A 24,808-nucleotide genomic window follows, 5' to 3' on the forward strand; every position below is an offset into this window, starting at 1 on the left:
TGAGCGCGTAGCCCATAACTGCATTATCGTAGTGTTCAATGTGCATTTTATTTTAACTCGGGAATTGTAAGAAATATTAATAATATTATTAAACCGAACTATTACAAAACGAACCAGCGTTTGTGTGATCCAGTCCATCAACAACCAAGGAGAAAAACAATAGGTTTTATTTTTATAATCAATTCCTGGTCAATTCCTTTTATATTAATTTTATAATCAATTCCTTTATAATCAATATATGGCCTGATTCTATAAAATAAAACACTTATTAGATCCAAACTTGAATTTGCTTTACTCATTTGGAACAGGGTTTGTCTAATATACTTGTTAACAAAATCGAAACAGTACAAACATGTTTTATACGATTACCATGTTATAAAATGAAAAAGGACTACTGTTCACACGAGCATGGGCGGCGATTAGGGGGGGCAAAGGGGGGCAGTTGCCCCCCACTTTTCTGAAATGGCTATTAATGTATATAGTTTCAACCAGGGAAATTTGTATATTAACATTGATATACAAATATTCATATCATTCTTGCCCCCCCACTTTTAACGTCCAATCGCCGCCACTGCACACGAGTATGAATATTAGTTAACTTTAAGGTAACTTCAATCTCTATGAGAAAGAAGGAAATTTATGGATAAATACTTTATTCAAATGGTATCGGATAATAAATATAGCAGCGATTACTGCTTGGAAAATATAGGAATAGTGTAAGAAGTTAATCGATATTGGTACCACTAAATTCAAAACACAAAGTATTCAGAAGAGTGACAATGTCTTATAACGATTTAAAATGAATATATGTTGGGAGAAACAATAGAGCGATTTTTACAAAAAAGAAATTGTTTTAACTTTACGACAAGGAACTTGATTTTATTGTTATAATTTATCTTTAGAATATCTTTAGTTATAACATTTTATTCAAAAATGATAATAAGTATCCAGGATCTTTTGCATACCAGATATGACATTTTAAGCAAGGTTGACTCATTCTTTAAACGATAGTTAAATGAAGCTTTCATTTACATTGTTCTGTAAATGGTAGGCTATACTGGTATTATGATATTGATCGTTTCTATTTTAATCATGTTTTATAATCAGTTTAAATCTTGTAATTTGAATATACCGGTACTATTAACATTCTGGCAAGGGCCTTAACATGCTAATATTCATTTTATACGACAAAATTTCTGGTCTGTTTTAAATAATTGTATAATGATTTTAAAATAGTGTTGTATTTTGGCCAATGAGCTGTTCACATCACTGAAAATGAAATTATTATTATTGAATTATTCGTTAAAGTAGCTGCTATTTTTGAAAGTACTGCAACCTGTTGAAACTTCCTTTTAGTACGCATAATTATTTTCGTTTTCTATAGAGCTCCTTCGTGGCTAAGCGGTTAGCGTACGCGCCTTTGGCGTGGGAGTCCCGGATTCGATTCCCGGCGGGAGCTCATGTGGTTCAGATTCCACGTTAATCAGTAGGTCCACGTCTCATATAGCCTCGCTGCTGAACGGGACGTTAAACCGAATCAATCTATTATTCATTAGAACTTGAAGAAATCTACCTGCCAATAGTAGCTTTCTTTTGATACTACATTTCGGTATCTATTGTACAGCGGGGGACACTTCTAAATGGTACACCTTAGCCGTAAATCTCCATATGGCTGTACCATTTAGAAGTGTCCCCCGCTGTACAAGACATGGAGATACCTTCATTTCAATACAAAGCTTCTGCTCTTCAGAAGATTCTTTACCAACAGATTGCATTTTCTGCTGCGTTTCAGCTATCGCTATCGAGTAAGCCTGCCCAGGCCCGTATCCAAGGTGGGTCTAAGGAGGGCCGGGCCCCCTAAAATTTTCACGGTAGGCTTGCAAATGAATTATAATATGGTGATGAACTATAGTATGGTTGGATCGGCCCCCCTTAACTTCTACCGGCCCCCCCCCCCTAAATTTTTGGGCTGGCTACCGGCCTGAGTCTGCCATATTTTTTTCATGAGAATACGGGACACTTTCATCTCCCCTTCCTCCCATCCAAACTTTCCATGTGTGAACATGGTCCTTTGTATAAAATCAATCTTGAGTTTGCCTGTCAGATTCATACTTGTCCTCCAACTCAATAATTATTATCTTTCCTATTTTTCATCTTCATTGTGAGAAGTTCATAACATGTAAAGCATCGGCAGTCACATAAAATGATGTTTTTCAGCTTCTCGTATACTTGTCTCAAAAATATTCAGCTGACTCTGCACAAATCACAATCACAATTCTGACTTTTCATCATGAAAAAAATCAAAGCATTAACGCAGACAGAAAAAAAATATCAGAGCAGGATACAAACTAACAATTCTTTCAAGAGTCAGCAACAGTGCCAACCACTTTGTGCTACTGTAAACCAACACTTGTCAAAAATTCACAAAATTTTCTGAGACTTTCTACTAAATTCCAGAACTTTTAAGTGTACCTCACTTTCTGATAAGAAATATTGAACTAGAACTGGTAGGATTTTTTCTAATTTGTGGTTAGTGGAGTTGATGGATAAACGGGATATGACTAAAATCCGGGGCATTTGTCTGTTCCAACTAAATTTATGGGGACACGGGACACTCAGGACGAAAATCAGGACTGTTCCGTTTTTTTTTTTTTTTTTTTTTTTTTTTTTTTTTTTTTTTTTTTTTTTTTTTTTTTTTACGGGGCGTGTGGTAAGCTTCTATCGAGGCGTGAAACCTCAGAGTGAATTAATTATAATCCTAAACATATAAGTAGGGAATACCGTACTTACCTCTCTGGAAAGTGGTTTATACACCAGCTCTTCGTATGGAATTGCTAGTGAATCAATAGTTGGAGTTTTCTTGTACGAATTCGTCTGTAACCGTCGTCGCAGCCAAAGAATTCCAGTAAAAATTATGGCAACCAGCCCTCCAACAATCACTGCAAATAACAGAGTATACACGATTGCCAGTCCAGTATTCGTGCCTTGAGAATATAAATATTGTATATAGTTTTCATCTTTCCCTGTCTGTTGCTCAGCTTGCTGACAAATAATCTCTTTGTAGTCGCTGAAGGACATTCCAGATATAGCCATAGGATTGTTACAAGACGGTAGAATTGTGTGAATCGAATTATCTTTTAGCCAATTCAACAATGTTTCAACATCGCGGCAACTGTTGCAAAGCCACGGGTTTTCTGACAGGTCCAAATATTCAAGATTCACAAGGGGCTCCAAAATCTGGATATCGACTCTTTCTAATTGATTTCCATTCAAAGAAAGGCGAACAATGTTCTTTAAGTGTGCAAACATGCCATTGGACAATTGGACAATTTCGCAATAGCTGATGTCGAGTTCTTGTAAAGAAAACGATCTCAGGAAGGTTCCATCATCCAAAGTTTGCAACGGATTACCACTCAGATCCAATGTGTTGAGTTTGTTGTTGTTTAGAAAAGTATCCGGATGCAATGATTCCAAAGCATTATCAGATAAATCCAGGATCATGAGGTTTGTTAGATTATTGAAGGCATCTGGTTCGACGGTTTGGAGGCCGTTGCTGGACAGATCTAGTTCTTCCAATGGCAATGGCTTGAAGGCATCACTATGCAGAACGGTAACGTTATTGTTGGAAGCCTTGAGGACATGTATGTTGTCTCCTAAGTCCTGAGGGATTGCTTGTAAGTTATTATCCTTGCAGTCGGCTATAATCTTCGAGGAGTTCTCATCGCATTTGCAACTTTCTGGGCAGATGAATTGAGAAGACAATCCAACCACTGAACAAAGCAGAAGAAGCAAATACAAAGCTCCCTCCTTCCTGTACTTGGCCATGTCACACTGCAAAGAAAATGAGAAGAGTACGTCAGATTTTTCTCAAATGAAATACTGAGTTTATCATACGAATATGCATACGTATTTATTGATAGATAATATACTATTAGTAAGTAAAACTATGGACTAATACCGATACGCTGCAGTAACATCAGAGTTTAGCTTGTGTGTTTCTAGTAAATTGAGAAAATATATTTTGTTAGCATAATATTTGATAGAAGTACATACATTTAAATATTTGTGTAGCACAATATTCTCGGAAGGAAGAAGCGTAAAAGATGTTATAAATTCTTAACTTCTTCAGTAAACTACCTTTATTTCTAGGGGGGAAGAAGAAAATTCACACAATGCTTTTGGAGAATCATAGAAACTTTCAGTTTTAAATTGGGTTTTGATACGTTAAACAGTATTGCCTCTAGGCGAACGAATATCTGTACTTTGGGACGAACATACATAGGGGAAACAGATGAAGATATCTAAAAATCTATTTTTCGGCATGTAGAGGCCATGAAATGTGTAAATCCACTGAAATCTAGAATTCGATGATTTTAACGATCACCATACTTTCTTCTTGTCTGGGGCCGCTGTGGCTCAGTGGTAGAGCGTTCACCTCTGATTCATGGAGTCCTTGGTTCCATCCCAGCTCGTACCAAGTGAACTTTATGGTGGAGAAACACCGTGTGCATGGGTTTTCGCGGGGATCTCCTGTTTCTTCCCACTTTCTTCATTCCACCATTTTCTTCACAGTCTCCTTTATCCTAGCCGGCATAAGCGTGGGACGTAAAACTGAAAGATTTCATTTCATTTTTTCTTCTCTCCTATCGTCACTCAAAAGTATACGTATTAATAACAGAGAGATCGAAATAAAAGTAAGATCACTCTCAGACAGTTATGTGATAGAATAGTAGGTTAATTAAATACCAAATGTGTGCATCCAGTTAGGAATAAAAGTAACAAAGTCGATGAGCAATCAATATCAATGGCGTAGGTAGGACTGTGACTATGCTCAAGTCTTCCCTCTTTTAATACAGCGATACCGAAACGGATTCTCTTTTATGTAGTGTGTTCCATTTGTGACATATTCGACTCTTTTATGAAACCAAGCAATAAGTTTTTTTTAATACGTATCCTAAGGGATATTAATGAGGGTTCAAATCTATTTCCCAACAACGAAGGAACTATGAAAATTTAAACTTAATTTTTTTCGTATTTTCGACAGCGTATAACCCCGAAAGGAAGCTTTTCTGCGCTCAGGTTGGTCTATACTTTTTGTCTTATCTTAGTGTCAGGAATCACCTCCCAAACGTTGTCGGTATTGTTTTGAAACACCCTGCAGAATTAATAATGAAATATTTATTAAACATGAACAAAGTCGAATAAGTTTTTTTTTTCTTTCAGAAAATCTTCCGAAAAAAACTTACACGAGCAAACTATCCCTTTTAGCAAGGTTACTAGAGAACAGGTTGCCTCGAGACAATTCGGTTTTCGTTCGGAGGGAGTCGGTGAAGATCGTAATACGTCACCCGTAGACCAAACGCTTTGAAGAGACTTGAGAACTATATGATTATCCTACAGCTTTAAATGCACTAAATAGAATTAGAATGATTATTTTAGGCAATAATCCAGGCGTACTGAAAATTAACAAAAACACAAATACTATCGAAAATGAAGAATTTATTTTAAGCAAATTTCTTTTAAAATGTGGTGGTGTATGTATTTACTGATGAAATGCTGAAGACAATGACCGAAGACAAAGATGTTCTTAAGTCAAGTGTGCTACATTGAGATACAATCAGCAATGGAAGAAGATGGACTGGCGTATATAGCAGGTTGGTTTGCAATAATAATAATAATAATAATAATAATAATAATAATAATAATAATAATAATAATAATAATAATAATAATAATAATAATAATAATAATAAGAAGAAGAAGAAGAAGAAGAAGAAGAAGAAAATGCAAAAGATACACCTCATTTAAGTAATCACTACAATAAAAATGTTCCCGTTCATCACTCTTCAGCATCAACGATTCAAAGCAGTGGTGTAGCCACGGGGGGGGGGGGGCATCGAGGTCAGACACCCAAATGATTTCCTGGACCACCGAAATGATCAGCTTTTAAAACACCATCGTCAGATTACCTCGGTTCAGTTATTTAAAAATAACAAAAGTACATATAATTAATAATCGGTAAGTTATTTACCGATCCTTACCGATCGAAAAATAGTATGGTATCTCTTCCGTGTAAGGAATGACCAAATGCAGAGCTTGCTGCCACATTTGCTACAATCGATTAATCTAGTGCTCCTGTGCGGATCATGTCCAATATGAAGCATGAAAATATTTTATATAGGCCTACTTTAAAATAATTGTCAATCTATGGTAATACGAGAATTTGTATCATGTTTGTAGTCAAGAATAATAAATAAATATTAGGAAATCTTAAAGAAATTAAGCGAAATTTCAAAGAAAATCACTCTTATGTAGATAGGTTCTGTGTAAAGGGGCTTAACTTGCAATAGTTTTGCACAAAGGCATAACATTTGTTCCGGAGCTGTAGTTCTTGGTTAAGCATAATAAAAACTACTTGGTACATAATATTTATGGAGAAAAGCAAAAACCAAAGCTTAAAAAAGTTTTTTTTTTAGTTTTCCGGACGGAAACGAAAAATTTCCGGTTTTTTCAGGCCTCAAAATCACTAACTCTAACACTTTTTTTTTTTTGGCTTTGAAAATTGTAGCTGTCTTCCCCCCCCTAAAATGACGGGCCCCTCCTAGATAAGCCTGCTGGCTACACCCCTGATTCAAAGCTTCTCTCATGGCCATCTTACACAGCCCACTGAAGAATGCTTTCGTGCGTAAAAGATATGCAAGAACAGTTTTCATTTTACCATGGAAGAACAGTGCGTAGGGGAAAAGATACCATGAAATGCCTAAAGAGGATTATTTGTGGGAGTAATGCTAATGTGAATTCTAAAATAGTGACTACATTTGTGCGAATAACATATGCCAGAATTAAGTTTTGAATAGTTTGGCAAAACAGAAAAGTGTTAAGGTTTCTGTAGAAAGGGAAGGAAGCTCTCAGGACAAACGGGAGAAAAAGCTCAGGAAACTTGTCCAGTGAGGTAAGGTTGCTAACAATAGAATATTATCGTAAAACACAATTATTATTATGAATACTGTTCTCGATCATTATTCTATGTAGTAGATTACAGACACTTAAGTTTAATTCTCCATGTAAGCAAAAAAAAAAAAAAAAAAAAAAAAAAAAAAAATGTAACGTTAATCCAGTATAGGACTTCTCACGCGGAGACCTTCTTCCTTATTCTTAAGTCGGAAAAAAGCAGACGACAATTTTTTAGCGCGCTTCACGGGTCTATAAGTGACGTCATTCCGGGACAGCCTATGACCGTGCAGCATAAGAGGCAACCTGTTCTCTAGTAACCTTGCCCTTTTAGATCTTTCCAGGACAAATAAGTTATGCCATATTGTCAGGTTACTAACGTAATATTTATTTATGAAATATGAACAAGAACGTCTGTCATTTTTTAAAAAATCGTGCGAAAAAACTCACCTCCAAGAATGAACTATTCTTATAGATTTTTGCAGGACAAATGAAAAAATGAAATGAAATCTTTGAGTTTTACGTCCCACGCTTATGTCGGTTAGGCTAAAGGAGACGGTGATGATGAGTAATGAATGAAATTGTGAAATGAAGGAAGTGGGAGAACCCCGAGGAAACCCACGCACACGGTGTTTGTCCACTACAAAGTTCACTTGGCGGCGATTGGGATCGAACCCGGGACCCCAAGCACCAGAGATGAACGCTCTACTACTGAGCCACCGCGGCCCCGCAGGACAAATGAGTTACGCTACATTGTCAACATATTAATGACATATTTATTTATGAAATATAAACGAAACCACCTGAGTTGTTTGTCAGAAAAAAAACTTACACCAAGAATAAAGTAACCCTCAAACGTTTTCTCAGGACAAATGAGCTATGTCATATTGTCAGGTTATTCATGAAATGTATGTTTATTGAACAAATTGTCCGAAAAAAAAGTTGCTCTGAAGAGTAAACTGATCCTTCTCGACTTTTACCAGAGATATGGTTTATCCTACAATATAGGTTGTTATTGAAAGTGTGATTTATGAAATAGGCACAAAATTTTATGAGCCATTTCTGAGAAAATCTCAAATTTTGATTTTCACCCTTCAGTAAACTACCTTTAACTTTAGGGTTATGAAGATATTTTTTTAAAAAAGAAAAAAAAAACTGGAGAATCGCGTAAAAAACAAAGTTCAAAATTTTGTCTCAATACGTTGATATTACCTCCAGGCAAATGTAGCTACATGAGGACGAACAGACAGACAAATGTCGAAAAATCACTTTATTTGGTATGTAAAGGAAATGAAAGTGTAAATCCGTCGAATTTTTTATTTCTATTTTTTTTTTCACGACCACCATCTTGTATCTCTCCTTTCGCCGCTCGAAAGTAATAAGATACCGTAACACACATTTCAACAATTCTGCTCCTAGTGTGGAAAGAAAACAGTTTTTATAATATTCACATTTACGATTCTTTACACAGAAAAATGTTTATTAGCGAGTATTAGCTTAAATTTAGGGTAAGAAGTCTGGTACATAAACTTCTAATTGAAAGTAATCGAAAACTTGTTTCACACTTTTCAAAAATTCGGCTCCTAAAGAGGACAACTTTCAGTATTAACAAATTTCAATTCTTTTCATTCAGAAAATGCTTAACGTGAGTGTTTACTTAAGTTCATGTCGTGAAATTCGATATATAAACAAATAATGAAATATTAGTAAGCATGTGTTGGAGGGTTTTCGACAATTTTGCTTCTAAAAGGGGAAAATAGGGATACTTTTTATAGTATTGAAACTTCTGGTTTTATATTCATTAAATCTTATTCTTCTTGTGAGAAGAATGGACACCTCTATTTGCTTTCATAAGCATTCGTCATTTATTTCAGTAAATATTTTTAAATACCTAATAGTCGAACTCCATTTAGGGAACAGGAATTCGTTTCGGGGGCCATGTCCACATTTGCTCTGCCCCCGGTGGGAACACCTCTGTATTTAAGAGTTACGAGCTGCATACACATCTAGTATATTATTATCACTATCTAAGTATTCTGCCTTTCGGCAGGTCCTGGGTCTGAGTTTTTTTTTTTTTTTTAATTTTAGATTTGGGCCTGGAAATGTTTCTTCCACTTTTCTTGATCTTAGCTTCTTTCAACTCCCAATATTTTCTTCTATTTTTCAAATCATCGATCAATTATGTTATTATTATTCTTCCTATTCCTCGTTCTGCTTCCATTTTTCCTTCTATGGGGGTAAGAAGAAGAAAATTTCTTCGCAAGATGTATCCAATCCAATTGGCCTTCCTACGAAGGATGGTGGCTAAAAGCGTCCTCTTCTCTCCTATCCGTTTTAGAACATCTTCGTTTGTTGCTCTCTCTGTTCATTTTATCTTCTCCATTTTCCTCCAACACCACATTTCGAGGATCTCTAGATATTTCTTCTCTAACTTCCGTAATGTCCAAGTCTCTAAACCATACAGTCCAATGCTTCATATATAGCACTTGACCAATTTCATCTTAGGTGCAATATTGAGCCTGCTAGTTAAGAGCGATCCTTTTTTGATGAATGCTTCTTTGGCTATGACAATTCTTGACCTAATATCTTTGGTGCAGTAAGTGTCTATATAGACAACGAAAATTTAGATAATCTTACCCTTATTATAAATATAGGACGCAAGTAATTTCCAATAGTTCAGAGTCAGGCTAATAGGCTGTGCTTCCTCCTAACTGGTGCTAAAGATATCACTAGTTGGTAGTTTCTAGGGAATTGTCACAGATGTTTGGAGGAACAACTACTTAAAAGATTACATGAAGAAAAGTTCAATACAATGCACAATGCTGATGCTACATTGGATTTCGAAAGTATCAAAATCTGAATATGCAAAAATTATACAGATAGTATACTGTATAGGTAAGTACAGTGAACTTTAGCATTAGTCATGGATACAATAATTCCAGCACAATTAAAAATATTTCGCAAAATGAAGAAGAAAATAAAATTATCCCCCCTCCAAAAAACGATAAAAGCCAAATTTCTCTGAATTTACATATTGCAACTTTGTTCAAAGGAAATTAAAAGTCCAGATGTCCAATAATAGTACAGTGTGTGATATGACCGTATTCCAAGGATAATAAAGCATGGAAATTCAGATGTTCTAACGTTCGGCTCTGGACGTCATAAGTCGCCATCTATTAATTGTAATATTTGATTATCTATATGGGTTTTGCGATAAAAACACATATAAGCAAATGTTTGCGCATAAGGTAATTTATTTAAGTTTGATTATTAATACATGAATATAGGGAGGATGCTGCTTCTATATATTGTTTAAATGTCTTAATTTCTTGAGTTGATTTTAGTTTAGCGTCCCTTTCAGCAACGAGGCTATATGAGACGTGGACCTACTGATTAACGTGGAATCCGAATTACATGAGCTCCCGCAGGGAAATTTCTTAATTTGTTTAGTATCATTAGAAGTATCAAGAAACATTTAATATTTGTGTTTCCGCAGGCGTCGTTAGCGGGGGGGGGGGTTGGGGGACGCGTACCCCCTAGATTTTAGTCAAATATAGGCCTATTTAAAGAAACTATACTACTTTGTATATATAACTTTTGTAGGAAAGAGGATTTTGATTTTGATTCATCCGATCCCCCCAGATTTAAAAAAGTTAACGACGCCAGTGGGTTAGAACATGTCACACATGGTTCACAGTACATTAAAACATTTTCCACTCTTATTTATAAACAAAACCATGAAATCATATGTTTCAATAGTCTTTGAACCTATTGTTAACTGTTGTCAATTAAACAGTGTAAGTAATCAGTGTATAGGAACAAATTTTATAAACAAAAATCGACATCTGTGACTAAGAGATCAACTCTTTGTATAGATTACAATCACTCTAACAATGTAAGTCTTTCATACTGTTTATGTTGCTCACTTGTGGGTCATTGGATTGAGTATTTGGTTTTCTAGGCCACCAAATAACAAACTTATCCATACCATCTTGAAAAAGATGTCTATAAGAAATACCGCCTTCTATTCTCGTAATGACACTAGATGAGCAATATAAACACCGTCAAAAAATAAGGGGTGTAGATGCAAACGTGGCAATCTCCAGTTTTTTGAAAAGTTGAGTTAGAGGTGGGACTGTATTGTTTTAAGTGTCCCCGACCGAGAGGTGAAGTCTGTTTGGATCAAAACCTACACCCTCCCAGTAACCCCCCACTATTAATTAACCTACATCCCCCGTATTAATCGTAGGAACATAGTTTGTACCTCATTGGTTTCGTTATAAAGTAGAGTCTCCAAATGTAGCGCTCAAATTTCCCTATTATGTACCAGAAGCGGAAAAATCCCGCCCAAATCGAAAAAAGTTTTTTTTTCAGGAGAAAATGGCCTTTTTGCTCTAAATTTCTTCCCTCAGGAACATTTACAGACATATAAAAGTGGTACCGTTGGAAACCTACTCTTATTTGGAACAAAGCGAGACACAAATCATGATCCTAGAGTAAATAGAAATGTGCCAGGAACTTTTCCAATGTTTGAATTTTTGCTTTATTTACACATTTTTAGTCAATGAGTTTAGTAAAGTATCTACAGTATTATCACTATGTATCCTAAAATAATGCATCGTACCTCTTTCTCTTCGGCGTGAATCGGCCTTTCGAACAATATAACGTGCATATCCCTATCGTGCACCTGAGGGGAGAAAATTTCCCCAAAAGGGAAATGTTTGTGAAAAAATATCTACGTTCATTTTCAAAACTTGCAATCTCCAATTTTGAAACAGTAATTACAAAAAATGAGGGACTTTCTCTGGGGAAAATTTATGTTCAACCCTCTAATATTGCTACGATCTACTATGCCAAAAAATCTGTACGTTAAAATGTTATGGGGTTTACGAGATATCAATTAATCGCTCGTCCTGAAAATTTCGGCCGAGTGGAGATTGCCACTTTTGCATCTACACCCCTCAAATGTACGTTGAGAGTTTGAAAGAATTATTCTTTAGATAACGTTAGTTTGTTCCAATTCAGAACTTTCTACATTATTTACTAGTCTATTGTCAGTACTATTTCTTGGATATTATGATAAAAAGGCCTTGTGTCCATCTTAAACACAAACTAAATACAAATTTCTTACAAGGCTGTCTATAATCTTTATTATAAATTAACTAGAAATGTTACAGTTTCGGAAGTATATCACTTCCTTCTTCAGACTACTACTCCTCTGAAGAAGGAAGTGATATACTTCCGAAACTGTAACATTTCTAGTTAATTTATAATAAAGATTATAGACAGCCTTGTAAGAAAGTTGTATTTAGTTTGTACTATTTCTTGATTTAAAAATACGAATTTTTTAAAGTTTTGTATCACCTGTACATTTCAATGCAAAGTTTAAATTGTCTGCACTATTTAATATTCTCCAACAAAACTATTTAAAAGGAACTATTTACTGTATAATATAATGTTTATCACGTTACCTTCATGCAGGAACAAATCTGGAGTATCAATTTAAAAATGAAAGAAAAAAAAGTAAGTAGTCTAAGCATGAATCCAAGTATGTCTTTTCAAGAGTGGCAATGAAACGCCATATTTTGTTTATTATTATGATAGTTTTCACTAGAAATATATTTTACATGTTTAGTGTTACCTAGTGAGATTCGAAAGGACAACTGAACAAAATACATAATGATTTAATTTAGAATTACACTGTTCTGATGTACTGCATGATAGAAGCCATTCAAAAAGCTTTCGTCAATCAAACTGCGCCTATTATCAGTGAATAATATTCAGATAAGGCTAAAAGTACTCCTTATTAGCCTTTGGTTCCTCTGTGCCTCCCGCTCGCTCCATAATTCAACCGTTATCCTATTTGAGCCCAGAAATTACGTAAACTATCACCGATCGATGAACGATATTTCTAAATTAATAAATTTGATATAAAACATATCAAGCAATTTTTGTTGATCCTTCACTTGGGGAGAACGACTAAATTCTGGGGGCGCGCCCCATTTACATTCCCAATAGCTATAGGTCTGCCCCAGACATGTTTTATAATGTACGTTAGGTGATATACGATTAACAATCGTAGAGCTATTATTTTCAGTATACGGAAACAAAATAGCTGCTCCCCAAAGTCTTCGTCGCTCAGTCTGCCCGCAAAGAAATTAAAGCTGGTGACGCCACTGTTGCTTAAGTATCCACAGCAGCAATTACAGGAAATCAAGTGCATGTTAACAGTGGTGGTCATAAGATATTGGAACAGGAGATATAAAGTAGAACCATAACGTTTCCACTAAATGAGAGACCATATGCTTTGAAGTATTCGTACGTAATGCATAAAGGCGAACTTAGACCTTGCTTTTTTCAGTGTTAAGGCTGAAAATGGACTATTTTAATGCCATGTCCTTCTTATAGTGGAAAATATATGTTTTCTAAGTTGTTTAGAACGAAGAAACTTTTTTTTTTTTTTTTTAAATAATATTTCTATATAAGATGTGTGTGTTTCTAGACAATTTGTTTCGAAATCAAATTAACCAGTTATATCACTATATGATAACAAATATGGGATTATTTTTTCGAGGCTATTGTGATAGTAAAGCAGGTTTTTAATCTAGTTTAGGAAATCAGTGCATATGAAACATACTTCCTGTGGGTGCTTATCATAAAACTGAAGGTTTACAAGACTTTAAATTTTGCACAAATCAAAGCAACAGAAAGGCGAGTTTAGTGCTAGAGCGGACAAACTATAACTCGTACTTGGTGAATAACGCAATATTCACTCCAATAAGAGTTGGGAAAGTTCGCTCATTATTATTTCATGAGGGGTAATTTCCTGCCACATTTGTGTCTTAATTCGAAGACATTAAAAATGAAGTGTCTATAAAATGAAATAGATATTGACAGTGAATTCTGTAAGAAACAAGGGAGTATCGTTTCACAGTGTGAAACTAAGAATTCCAAACTATGTGAATTCAATATTCAAACTTGAAGTAGTACGGTACATCAATAAGCATTGGTTGCAAAAAATAAAATCTTTAAGTTTTACGTCCCGCGCATATCGCAGCTAGGCTAAAGGAGACGGTGATGACGAGAAATGAATGCAATGGTGGAATAGCCCTTTCGTAATCCCATGGTACAATTTGTACCATAAGGGTGTTTCATGCTACATTGCGTTATTACTCTCCTATTTGAGCTTTTTCGTCCGTTTTTTTGTTGTTTTGTTTTTCAAGTCCAGAGGCATTGTAGAAGACCTTACGTATGGTTTCATACCTTCCTGCGTCGAGACATAGCAGGTGATGACGTCATAATTCTAAAATATATATTTTCTTTTAATATTGCGGGGCCGGTCTATTTCATTATTTTTTGGCGGGCTTATTTTTGCACGTAGAAGATTGAAATTTTGCACAAATATTCAGTCCACCGAGTAGTATTTACCAGATTTTCTTTCAGATTTCTGCGTTAAAACAGGGGGGATCCAGAGGGGCAAAAAGTTGAAAAAAAAGATATTTTTTAACAAAAAAATTCCTTTCTTCGGGATTTTCCCGCCTTAGATACACGTTGGTGACATGTGAATGGTACCGCTTGAAAGGCAGTTCTATTCTGAAGAGAATAATGGGCGAAACATGACCCTAGGGTAATTAGGGAAGTGTCAGGGAATTTTTATCAAAATATACTTCTGTATAGGGGAATTTTGGACATGGTCGATATTATTTTTGTGCGGGCTTATTTTTGCACCTAGAAGATTGAAATTGTGCACAAACATTAAGTCCACCGAGGAGTATATAACAGATTTTTTTCGTATTTCTGTGTTAAAACAGGGGGTACAGAGGGGCTAAAATTTGAAAAAGGAAAATTTTTACCAAAAATCCCTTTCAAGGGATTTTCCCGCCTTAGATACATGATGGAGACAAGTGAATGGTACCGCCTGAAAGGCAGTTCTATTCTGAAGAGAATGATGTGCAAACCATGATCCTAGGGTAATTAGGGATGACTCAGGGAATGTTTAAAAGTATCCCTCTGTATACGGGAATATGGGATATTGTCGGTATATATTTTTTTTGGCGGGCTTACTTTTGCACCTGGAAAATTGGAATTGTGCATAAACATTCAGCCCACCTAGTAGTATTTATCAGATATTTTTTTCAGATCTCTGCGTTAAAACAGGGGGATCCAGAGGGGCTAAAAGTTGAAAAAAGGATATTTAGACCAAAAAATCCCCTTTTCGGGATTTTCCCGCCTTAGATACATGATGGAGACACGTGAATGGTACCGCCTGAAAGGCAGTTCTATTCTGAAGAGAATGATTGGCGGATTATAGTCCTAGGGTAAATAGAGAAGTCTCAGGAAATTTTTTACCTGAGATCATGGTGTTTTACGGTAATTTGGGGCATTGTGGGGATTCTTGATAAAATTTCTCTCGCCCTTAGTATTCAAGATAGATACTTGAAATTTGGCACACATATTCAGTATACCAAGTACTATTTATCAGATTTTTTTTAGATCTCTACGTTTACACAGGGCCGTTCAAGAGAGGCCCAAAGTGTGAAAAAAATTCCCTCGAAATTTTCCTTTTGACATCACTTTTCCTTCTCCTGGTATATGGTATGAGCATGCAAGTGATACCATTTGAAAGCCAGCTCCATTCTGAAGAGAATGAGATATGAACCATGATCCTAGGATAAATAGTGACGATGCAGTAGCTGCTTGACTGAAAGTCTAAAAAATACCCCAAAAACCCCGGATCCGGAAAGGGATAGAGGAAGTGGGAGGAAACGGGAGAACCCCGAGAAAACCCTCGCACACTGTGTTCGTGCACTACAAAGTTCATTTGGTGCAAGCTGGTATCGAACCAAAGACTCCATTCAACAAAGGTGAACGTTCTACCACTCAGTCACAGCGGCCCCAGCACTAGTTGCAATAGAGTAATAAGATCAATGTAATAATCTATTCCTCGGACGTTGAATCCATATCAAAAAGCCATTACACGCTATCTTTTACTGATTTTGTTCTATGCTGATAAAAATTGAAATCAAATATTCTTTATTGACACCATTTCCGGTTTGAATAGAAGGTTAAGGGAGAAGACAGAACCTATTATTGGGAAGCTGAATCGATTTAAAAAAACACTTGTTGATAGCTTGTAAAATTTTGCTTCATGCAAATATGAAACTAGAAGTACTAGTAAATTCAACCACATCCGGTTTCGATAAACTGTTGTGATCTTATATATAAGGTAACTGCAAATATATACGCCTGGTGTTCAGTGCTGAGACGTTTCCGACGAAATCTGCAAGAATGTGCCTCCAATATGTGCCACGATCTTGGACAAGTCCGATTTGACGAATACTCCGTGAGACAGCGCTGAGACCTCCATTCCGTGCAGTGTTATTTGCTTCGGGAATCTTGCGTGGGAGGACGTTATTGTTTCAACTAACTCAGAACATTACTGATTGTTTACAGCAATGTACGCCTAATTTCGTGTCTGTATAGGAACACTTTGTTTTGTAAGTGTAATTTTAGTATTTGTGATTCCATGGCTACTAAATCAATACCAAGCATGATGCAGCGAAATACGCCAGAGCTTGTGCAGGACTGACAGCAGAAGACAAAGATATCTGCATTTGTCCAACATGTTCTATGTAATATCGGTGTAGTTTTTTAAAGTCACAGTACAGGGACACTGTTTGTTTATCTTCTTATGGACTAAAACCTTTCAGTTTGGAAATTCATTTCAACTTAGGAGATTATCGTTTTTACATTTATTTATTTTTTATCTTCATCTTGCACTTTGGTTATTCTATTTTCTGATTCAGCTATGTTGTGTAGTAATATTTGAGTTCGTATAATGCACACGATGTAAGCAGTTATAAGATTTATTACATGTTGCTAGTAGTTTGCTAAACTTAGCGTAATTACCTGCACGTGTTGGTAAATACGCCACTTTTTAACACTTTTTTCTTTTACCTTGGGTATAAAATAGAAGTGAGTCACATCGTTGCCACATTTTTTCTACACGCGGAAAAAGGCTATTCTGCAACCCACATGTCTTGTTCTTTATGTTTGATGAAAATTAAGGCTATAAAAAATCCAACACCCTTAACATAGTGTATTTATCTGCACCTACCTTATACTTGAGACGCTGAATCGATTCCAAAAAATCGTATCTCGACTCTCTTATTGTTCTTGCTCTACAGGAATCTTTAATGAAGCCGGATGTAGTATTAAATTTCAGCTACTTCCGGTTTAAGTAAGGTGTTATGGATTGTGATAGTGTGTTCTTTTGAGACCCTGAATCGATTGCAGAAGACGGTATGTCGCTACGTATTACCATTTCTGTTCTATGATGATAAATTTTGAAACCGAAAATTGTTAATTTGAACCACTCACGGTTTGAACAGAGTTAAAGGAAAAATGGTACGAATTCTTGCCAAGCTAAAGCAACTTAAAAAAAAAAAAAAAAGCATTTCGATACATCTTACCGGTTTTGCTCTATAGAAACCAGTACTGAAACCTGAATTAATACTTAATTTGTTGAACTACTTCGTGCTTTGGTAGAGAGTTCACAATAGTCTTGTGTGTGTGTGTTTTTTGACATTGAATCATTAAAAACAAAAAGATTCTCCATCTCTGATTTGGTGCCGTTTTCGTTGTATGGCAAACATTGAAACCAAAAATGGATAATTTAAACAACATCCGTTTTCAAAAGAGCTTAAACGGAAAAGACAGAACGCATCTTGATAGGATTTAGCGCTTTTGCTCTACGGAAATCGGTATGAAACGGGAAGTAATAGTAAATTTGGACAACTTCCAGTTTTGGTAGAATGTTGTGAACAGTCGTGTTGTCTTGAGAAGCTGATATACATATATTTGCAAAATATCGCTTCTCGCTATCTATTACCGTTTTCCTTTTATGGATATAAATGTTGAAACCGGAATTAATAGTAAATTTGAATCATTTCAGATTTTATTCGAGTGTTGTTGTAGAAAGTCATGAATGTTGCAAGATAACAATTCTCGCTCCGTGTCATCGTTTTCGTTCTATTGTGATAAACGTTAAAACTGGATATGGCTAATTATGATCACTTCCGGTTTGAATAGAACTTCAAAGGAGAACACAAAATGTACTCTTTGGACACTGATTTGATTGCAATAAATCGCAACATTATAGCATTTGGCGTTATTGCTTTACAGAAATCCGTAAGAAACAGGGAGTTGTTGTAAATTTGAACCACTTCTGGTTTTGGAAGAGTGTTGTAGATAGTTATAATATATTGTCTTGAAACAACGAATTATTTGCAAGAAACAGCTTCTCGCTATCTGTTATCATTTCCATTCTGTGGCGATAACAGTTTAAATCTATATTGAAAGCGGAAGTAATAGTAAATTTGAGCCACGTCTTAGTAGAATATTGTTTATAGTCATAAGATATTGTCTTGAAACGCTGAATCATTTGCAAAAGCCGCTTGTCGCAATCTATCACCGTTTTCTTTCTATTGCGATAAAGCAGGAAATTGCTAAGTTGAAGACTTCCGGTTTGAATAGAGGATTAAGGGAAATGATTATACCTCGCGTATCACCAGTGATACGCATATCATAGGTTGAGAAATCTTGGTGGTGTATACTATAGCCTACATAGAACGTATCAAGAGAAATATTGACCAAAGCTTCGTCACGATGTAACGTGAATTTACGTTGAATTCTAAGAAAAAAAATGTAAATGTTTTCAAAGAGAAAATCTTATAGCATGTTTGTGACAGTAACTGCTTGCCTTGATTATTTGGTTCGCGTTCTTAACGCTCGGGTGAGCTGTGTTCTTGGCCTTAACTAACTCGTCACTGATTGGCCTGACATCTGCTGACTGAGTTGTGGACCTCGTGTAGCGGGCGTTTAAAATTTAGTTGGAAGATCAGGTAAGACCTGGCAAGTCAGGTATTCTTTTGCTTCCTTTTAGAATTTGTTTGAAATGAGTTAAGTTGACTAAAAGTTAAAATGGAGTGAAGTTAGAAAGAGGAATATTCACTATTGTAGAAGGTTAGCTATTTAGTCCAACGTATACAAAATTTAAATCTATTCTTTTTCTCCTATTATTAGTGAAATTCTTTTTGATGCTTCAATAACTTGTTTGGACATGAATGTTTTGCGACTCCAATTAGTAATTCACTTTGAGTACGTTGTGGTTTAGATTGAAATGAGTAAATGTTAACTGTAAAATTCGTAAATTAATGGAAATATATTTTCGTTTTCCATGTGTGTTAGGTCTATTATATGTAGTTATTTCGGCATACAACCAAAAATAATCAATTACTGCAAATTAGAGAATTCTCGTTCTGTTACACGACTCAAAATTTGCTCCTGAATAGTTAGTTGATATGTTGAAGTTTTCTATATTGTTGTTGCTTGGATGTTATTTAGTTTTTATATCAGAAATTTAATAACATATATAGTTATCGTTGAATATGCAGCTTAGAGAGAGAGAGAAAGAAGAGATAATAAAAGTTTGTGACATGTATTCATGGAGTCTAATTTAACTGAACCGAGGTCCTATCCACGCGGGTAAATTACGCTGCAACGACTGTATTTTAAACTAGAATATCTTACAGTTTTGAATATCTACCATATTCTTCATCAGACACTATATGGTAGATATCCGGTAGAAGAATATAGTAGATATCCGAAACTATAATGCATTATAGTTTAAAATACAAAATAGTTTACAATACATTTAGTATAGTTCAAGCTTTGGTCAGTATTTATCTATATATATAAAAGAGAACGTACAAATCCTTTGTTAGCTCATCACGCTAATACGGCTGAACCAATTTCTTTCATTTTTGGGGGGTTATTAAGATTTGGACCCTAGATGGTTTTTATCATATCACTTTAATTTTCAATTACCAGTGTCTTGAGATAATTGACCATTCAAGTGTCCATAACGTACAAATCCTTTGTTAGCTCATCATAGCTAAATCTAACCGTATTTATATGCAACCCACATGACCGTGTCACTCGGCGGGTTAACATAAATGACAGGCGATATAATGTTAACATTTACTCCAATCTTCTATGGTTTTTATCATATCACTTGAAAGCGAAAAAGTAAAAATTATCTAAGTAACAAAGTTTATTGCGTTCCGGGGTGACCCCAGCGAAGCGGGGTGAACGCTGCTAGTTTTGTTATAATATCTAATCCATGGATAGTCTTATTATATATCTACCCAGCGAACATTACTTACAAACTTTGGAAAATGATTTCACACTGTGCCAACGCCTTTTATCAATAAAGACACCGTGGTGCAGGGTTATAAGACCCACACAAAATAATTAAAAAGAAGTCTTTATAAAGGAATTTTGGTGAGCACTAGACTATTACGGAAACTGTGGTGACAATTCAGATATCAAAATTTTAATGTAATTGCAAAAAACTTCACTAATTCCACCAGTACATTGGAAGTTTTAGTAATTATTGTTCAAAATTTTGCTTGAATACACAAAATAGTTGTAACACTTACACAAACATGATAACATAATCGTTTGATGAATAATGGTAATTAGTTTTAAATGTTCCTTTAGATCACACGTTGCCATTTCCTTTTTTCCACATAATTCCTTAATATTAAATGTTCATACTGATTACACCTTTGATATTTTAGTAAAATCTTCACAGTTATTAGGCTTATCACATAGACAGTCAAAATAGGAAAAGAAATTCCACAATGCACTTATTAATTTACACGAAATAGTGCTTCGATAACTTTCCAAATAGCACGCCCATTCAACTTCAATTGATGTCACTAGGCATTTTTCAGAAAAAAAAATACTTATCCAAATATGTCATGCATTATACAATTCACCATCTTAAAATTTTGAAGACAAAGTCCTTGCTTGCTCTGAAGATTGCACCATTTCGACTCCTAACAAGAGCATGTGCTCTCCGTCTGTATTCAATTTTCCAATGGCCATAAGGGCTTCAGTTAACTACCTTCAGACAATACTAGTTCCTCCTCTTACCACACATTCGAAGTGGCGCTAGTATTAAATGATTTTTTTCCCCAAAAGAATATTAATCTTAGAATATGCTACAACACACACACACACACACACACACACACACACACACACACACACACACACACACACACACACACACACACACACACACACACACACAGTAACGTTCCTTTATAGAAAGGAGATCTTTATTCGAAACAGACCTCCCACTAGTGGAGATCCACCACATTAAGAATAACCTTGTAAAAGTTAAATAATGCGTATGTTGGTAATAATATTTCTAATGGATCCAATTTATTCATATACCAAATATAAAGACTACACAGAATTCCTGGAAATGGTAAAGACATATCGCATTGACTTGACACCTAGCCTTCCGTTCCAAGCGCTGCTATCGGCTGAATGAATTCCACTCTCTTTCGCTAAAGATCTCTCGCTTAGCAACAACTGAACTCTTATTGGCTCAACGCGTAGATGTGTCGAGGGCGTGAGCTTTAGTTTGCATTTTTGCCACGGCTCAAGACATTTTGGCAGCACTATAGGAATAAGGCTTTTATAAATAGCACTGAAAACAGGTGACTACTCAACTTTAGTTCATTAATAAGTTATTTGATTAACAATCAATCTGCATTTACAAAAATTTACAAACGAATACTTTAAGCTCGCAGGTACCAAATGTCCTCATTTGAATCAGAACCCTACGTGAATTTAATTTTGTATCAATAAGAATCAGCTTAAGCATGAAATATACAATGATTTGAAATAATTAGAATAACACCTATCACGTTCTTTCCTATACAAATTGGTAAGAAGTTACTAGAATGACAATCTCAAATGCAGTTTTATATGACATTCAAATACATAGTTCCCCATGCCGTAAACGTCACCAACACGTAGTGGCCCACTTGCCGGTAAATGTCGATCGTCGCTATAGCGACGCGTCGAAGGACTGCCGCTAGTGTACCACTGGCGGCAGGGTTTCGAAAATTTGAAAGAGATATCTAGAGTCGGAGTATCGAAGTTACCACCGTGTAGCAGCGAGGACTTCATTTTGGTCCGCGCTTCTTCGATTCGTCGCGGAGAATTGCGAAGGGACCAACACGAACTATCGCCAGTCATGTGCATGCGGTTATTGTTATATATTATTTTTTTCCTGACGAATTGTTCCTAAAGTGAGCTACGGGGGTCAAGAATAACCCCTGGCGCTACATCATGAAGTGAAAAATCTTGAGTGCGTATAATTGTATGAATTTAGATGTCAACTGTAGCCTATCATTTGAAAGTGAATATGGGAGAACCATGATATAACTTTGGGTAATAGTTTACAACAGCAACTTCTCATCTCCCGTGCACGTGGATACTTCTTACTGTCGTATGACCTATATCGTGTACAGAAATGATTCTATATCATGTACAAGTGGAAATAGAACACACAATAAACCCAGATCATGTTGTGGTCACACTCCAATATGGAGTGCGAATACAGCCTGATCTGCGTTTATTATATGTTGTATTACTACTTGTACATCAAATAGAATCATTTTTGTAGGTAGTACAACAGTAAGAAGTATCCACGTACACGGGGCATGCGATATGTGTTTTCAAATTCCCCCAACACATAGTCAAGCATTAAGTACAAGGGCACATTATTATTCTTCCTATACGATATAAAAACAGATATTCCCAACAGAAAGTTCTGAAACCGCGTTCCGAGGGGATACTTTTTTTTTTTTTTTAAAAAAGAAAGGAGGCCAGATGGCCAATGAGATGGTGTGTTTTGTTCACGGTAATTCTTCGCATACGGAAAGTATCGGTCGGTAATTTTAACCAAGAAAAAATATAAACCATTCTAAAAGTTAATGCCTAGAATGACCTACTCAGGAGCATACAAGTGCTTAGCGTTACGAGCTTCTAAAATTCAGAATGTGAATGTGTGTTTGCATTTTATTCACCTTAAATAATAATTCGTAACGTGTGAAGAATAATGTACTTTTTCCTTTATAAAAAAAAAAATCACTAACAAAACAATTTGAGAATCCCACCTTACAAATCTGCAGTGACGGCCATCGGCACACAAAGTAAGTGATGATTTCTAATATAATATTGAACACTCTATGCATACCAAATTATCACTAATTAACTACCATACAAGACACTTATAGCACCACTATACACATACACATAAAAATCGGACGTTTTACAACTTCAGTTAGAGGTGCCTGTTCAATGACGAGCTAACCGGCCATTGTGTCCCTCATGATTAACTGGTGTTACCACCTACATCAATGTGCACAGATCCATCTACAAGTTCCATTCGCCGACACTATTCAGCAAAAATGGCAGCTCCCCGAGATCAAAACGGACTATCCAAAAAACGACCACAAAACAACTAATTTAACAAGTATTTAGTACAAAACAATATTCTTTCTGTTCTTCTTGTATTCTTAGCTAATTCTAAGCATTACAATTCACATGCAAATTACCGCAAACTCAAACTAAACTTTGCTGCCGCAAACTTTGCTTTCTGTCCACAAAAATTGCTATGCAATGACGCTTGACCTGATACTACTCGCGTCACACCAAACATTTGAAACGCGCTAGTCGTCAAAACAAACAAACTGGTGAAAACAAGAGGAGAGGCGAATTCAGGTACGCTTTGTTTATTCTCGAATCACTCATTAACTAATTCAAAGTCGCTTTGTTACCTACTTTTTAACATCCTAGATAGTCAATGAATAATTCCTAAAAGTATGGCGTTTCTCCTCCTTCGCAAAACGGAAAGTTTGGCTCGTATATTTCAACCTCATTTTGTTATAAAATTACATGGCGAACGGATTGTATCTAATCTCAAACTTTTATAGTCGAATATACACGGGTACAGGAGCACTCTGAATTAGAAATACCTCAACGATTTATGCCTTTACAAGCGACATTTTTCTCCATTGCCTCCGTGGCTAAAGCCGGAAGGGCACCCGTCTAGTAATCCAAAGGTTGGTGGTTCGTGCCTACCCTGGGGCACGTATTTCTTACTTTTTTAAAAGTGTTTTATAGACTTTCCTTAATGAAACGAATTACGCTATAGGCGATTTAACATATTTTGGGGGACTAATTTTGTTGTTCATTGGCGTTTCGTCGCGTCTTTGCCGCTGGTGGTATAATTTTCAAACGGAAGTGGAGCAACCGCGGATCGTCGCGGCGGGGCCGCCAATGTTTGGCGAGATATCTCTAGTTGACCATCGGTGGTCCTCCGACGCCTACGGCCTGGTGTTCATGACTCCATTAAAACATGTATAGACTTGTTAAAGTAATGAAAGAAAATTAAACAACTCACCAATATAATGATTATATAACGCATCCACACCTTATAATTTCAATTTAGACTCATTTGTTATTCTCACAAAACAGAACAATTTAATAATTTAACATAATAATTATTACCTACGTTCAGTGATGAAAATTTTCCGGAAAATTTTCCGATTCATAAAAACATACTCCACTTATTCCTACATCGTTATTTAGCCGTGATGTGAGGTGGAAAATTTTCTTCTATATTTTTCCGGAAAATTTTCCGTTCTTAACAAATATCAGTGATCAAGTAACAATCCCTCAGTATTCATAAAATTGATTTAATTCATGTATAGATATTGTTCAAAAGTGAAAGATCATTTAAAGAATCTGAAAATTTTCATGGCTCAGACAATTTTCAGTACTATGTAGGAACAAGTGAAAGAATTTTTCATGAATCAAAAAATTGTCTTTCCTGTACAGTGATAAAAATTTTCCGGAAAATTTTGAAACGGAAAATTTTCCGATTCATAAAAACATATTCCACTTATTCCTACATCATTGTTTAGCC

The 24,808-nt window shown here is 35.6% G+C and overlaps 1 protein-coding gene across 3 annotated transcripts in view; it reads right to left on the reverse strand.

The window, feature by feature from the left end:
• Window positions 1–24,808, reverse strand: part of LOC145683810 (uncharacterized) — a 106,023-nt gene that overhangs the window by 14,393 nt on the left and 66,822 nt on the right. Inside the window, exons 1-2 of one of the 3 annotated variants that reach the window (XM_081755400.1) lie at window positions 22,995–23,129; window positions 2,791–3,831 (exon numbers count right to left, since the gene is read on the reverse strand). In XM_081755400.1, coding sequence (XP_081611526.1) covers window positions 2,791–3,831; window positions 22,995–23,072 — 1,119 coding nt within the window. In that variant the 5' untranslated portion in view covers window positions 23,073–23,129. The other 2 variants (XM_081755402.1, XM_081755401.1) reach the window with 2 other exon arrangements.

Source organism: Thermobia domestica, chromosome 4, assembly GCF_964235325.1.
Source record: "Thermobia domestica chromosome 4, izTheDome1.hap1.1, whole genome shotgun sequence".
Classification (NCBI taxonomy): domain Eukaryota; kingdom Metazoa; phylum Arthropoda; class Insecta; order Zygentoma; family Lepismatidae; genus Thermobia; species Thermobia domestica.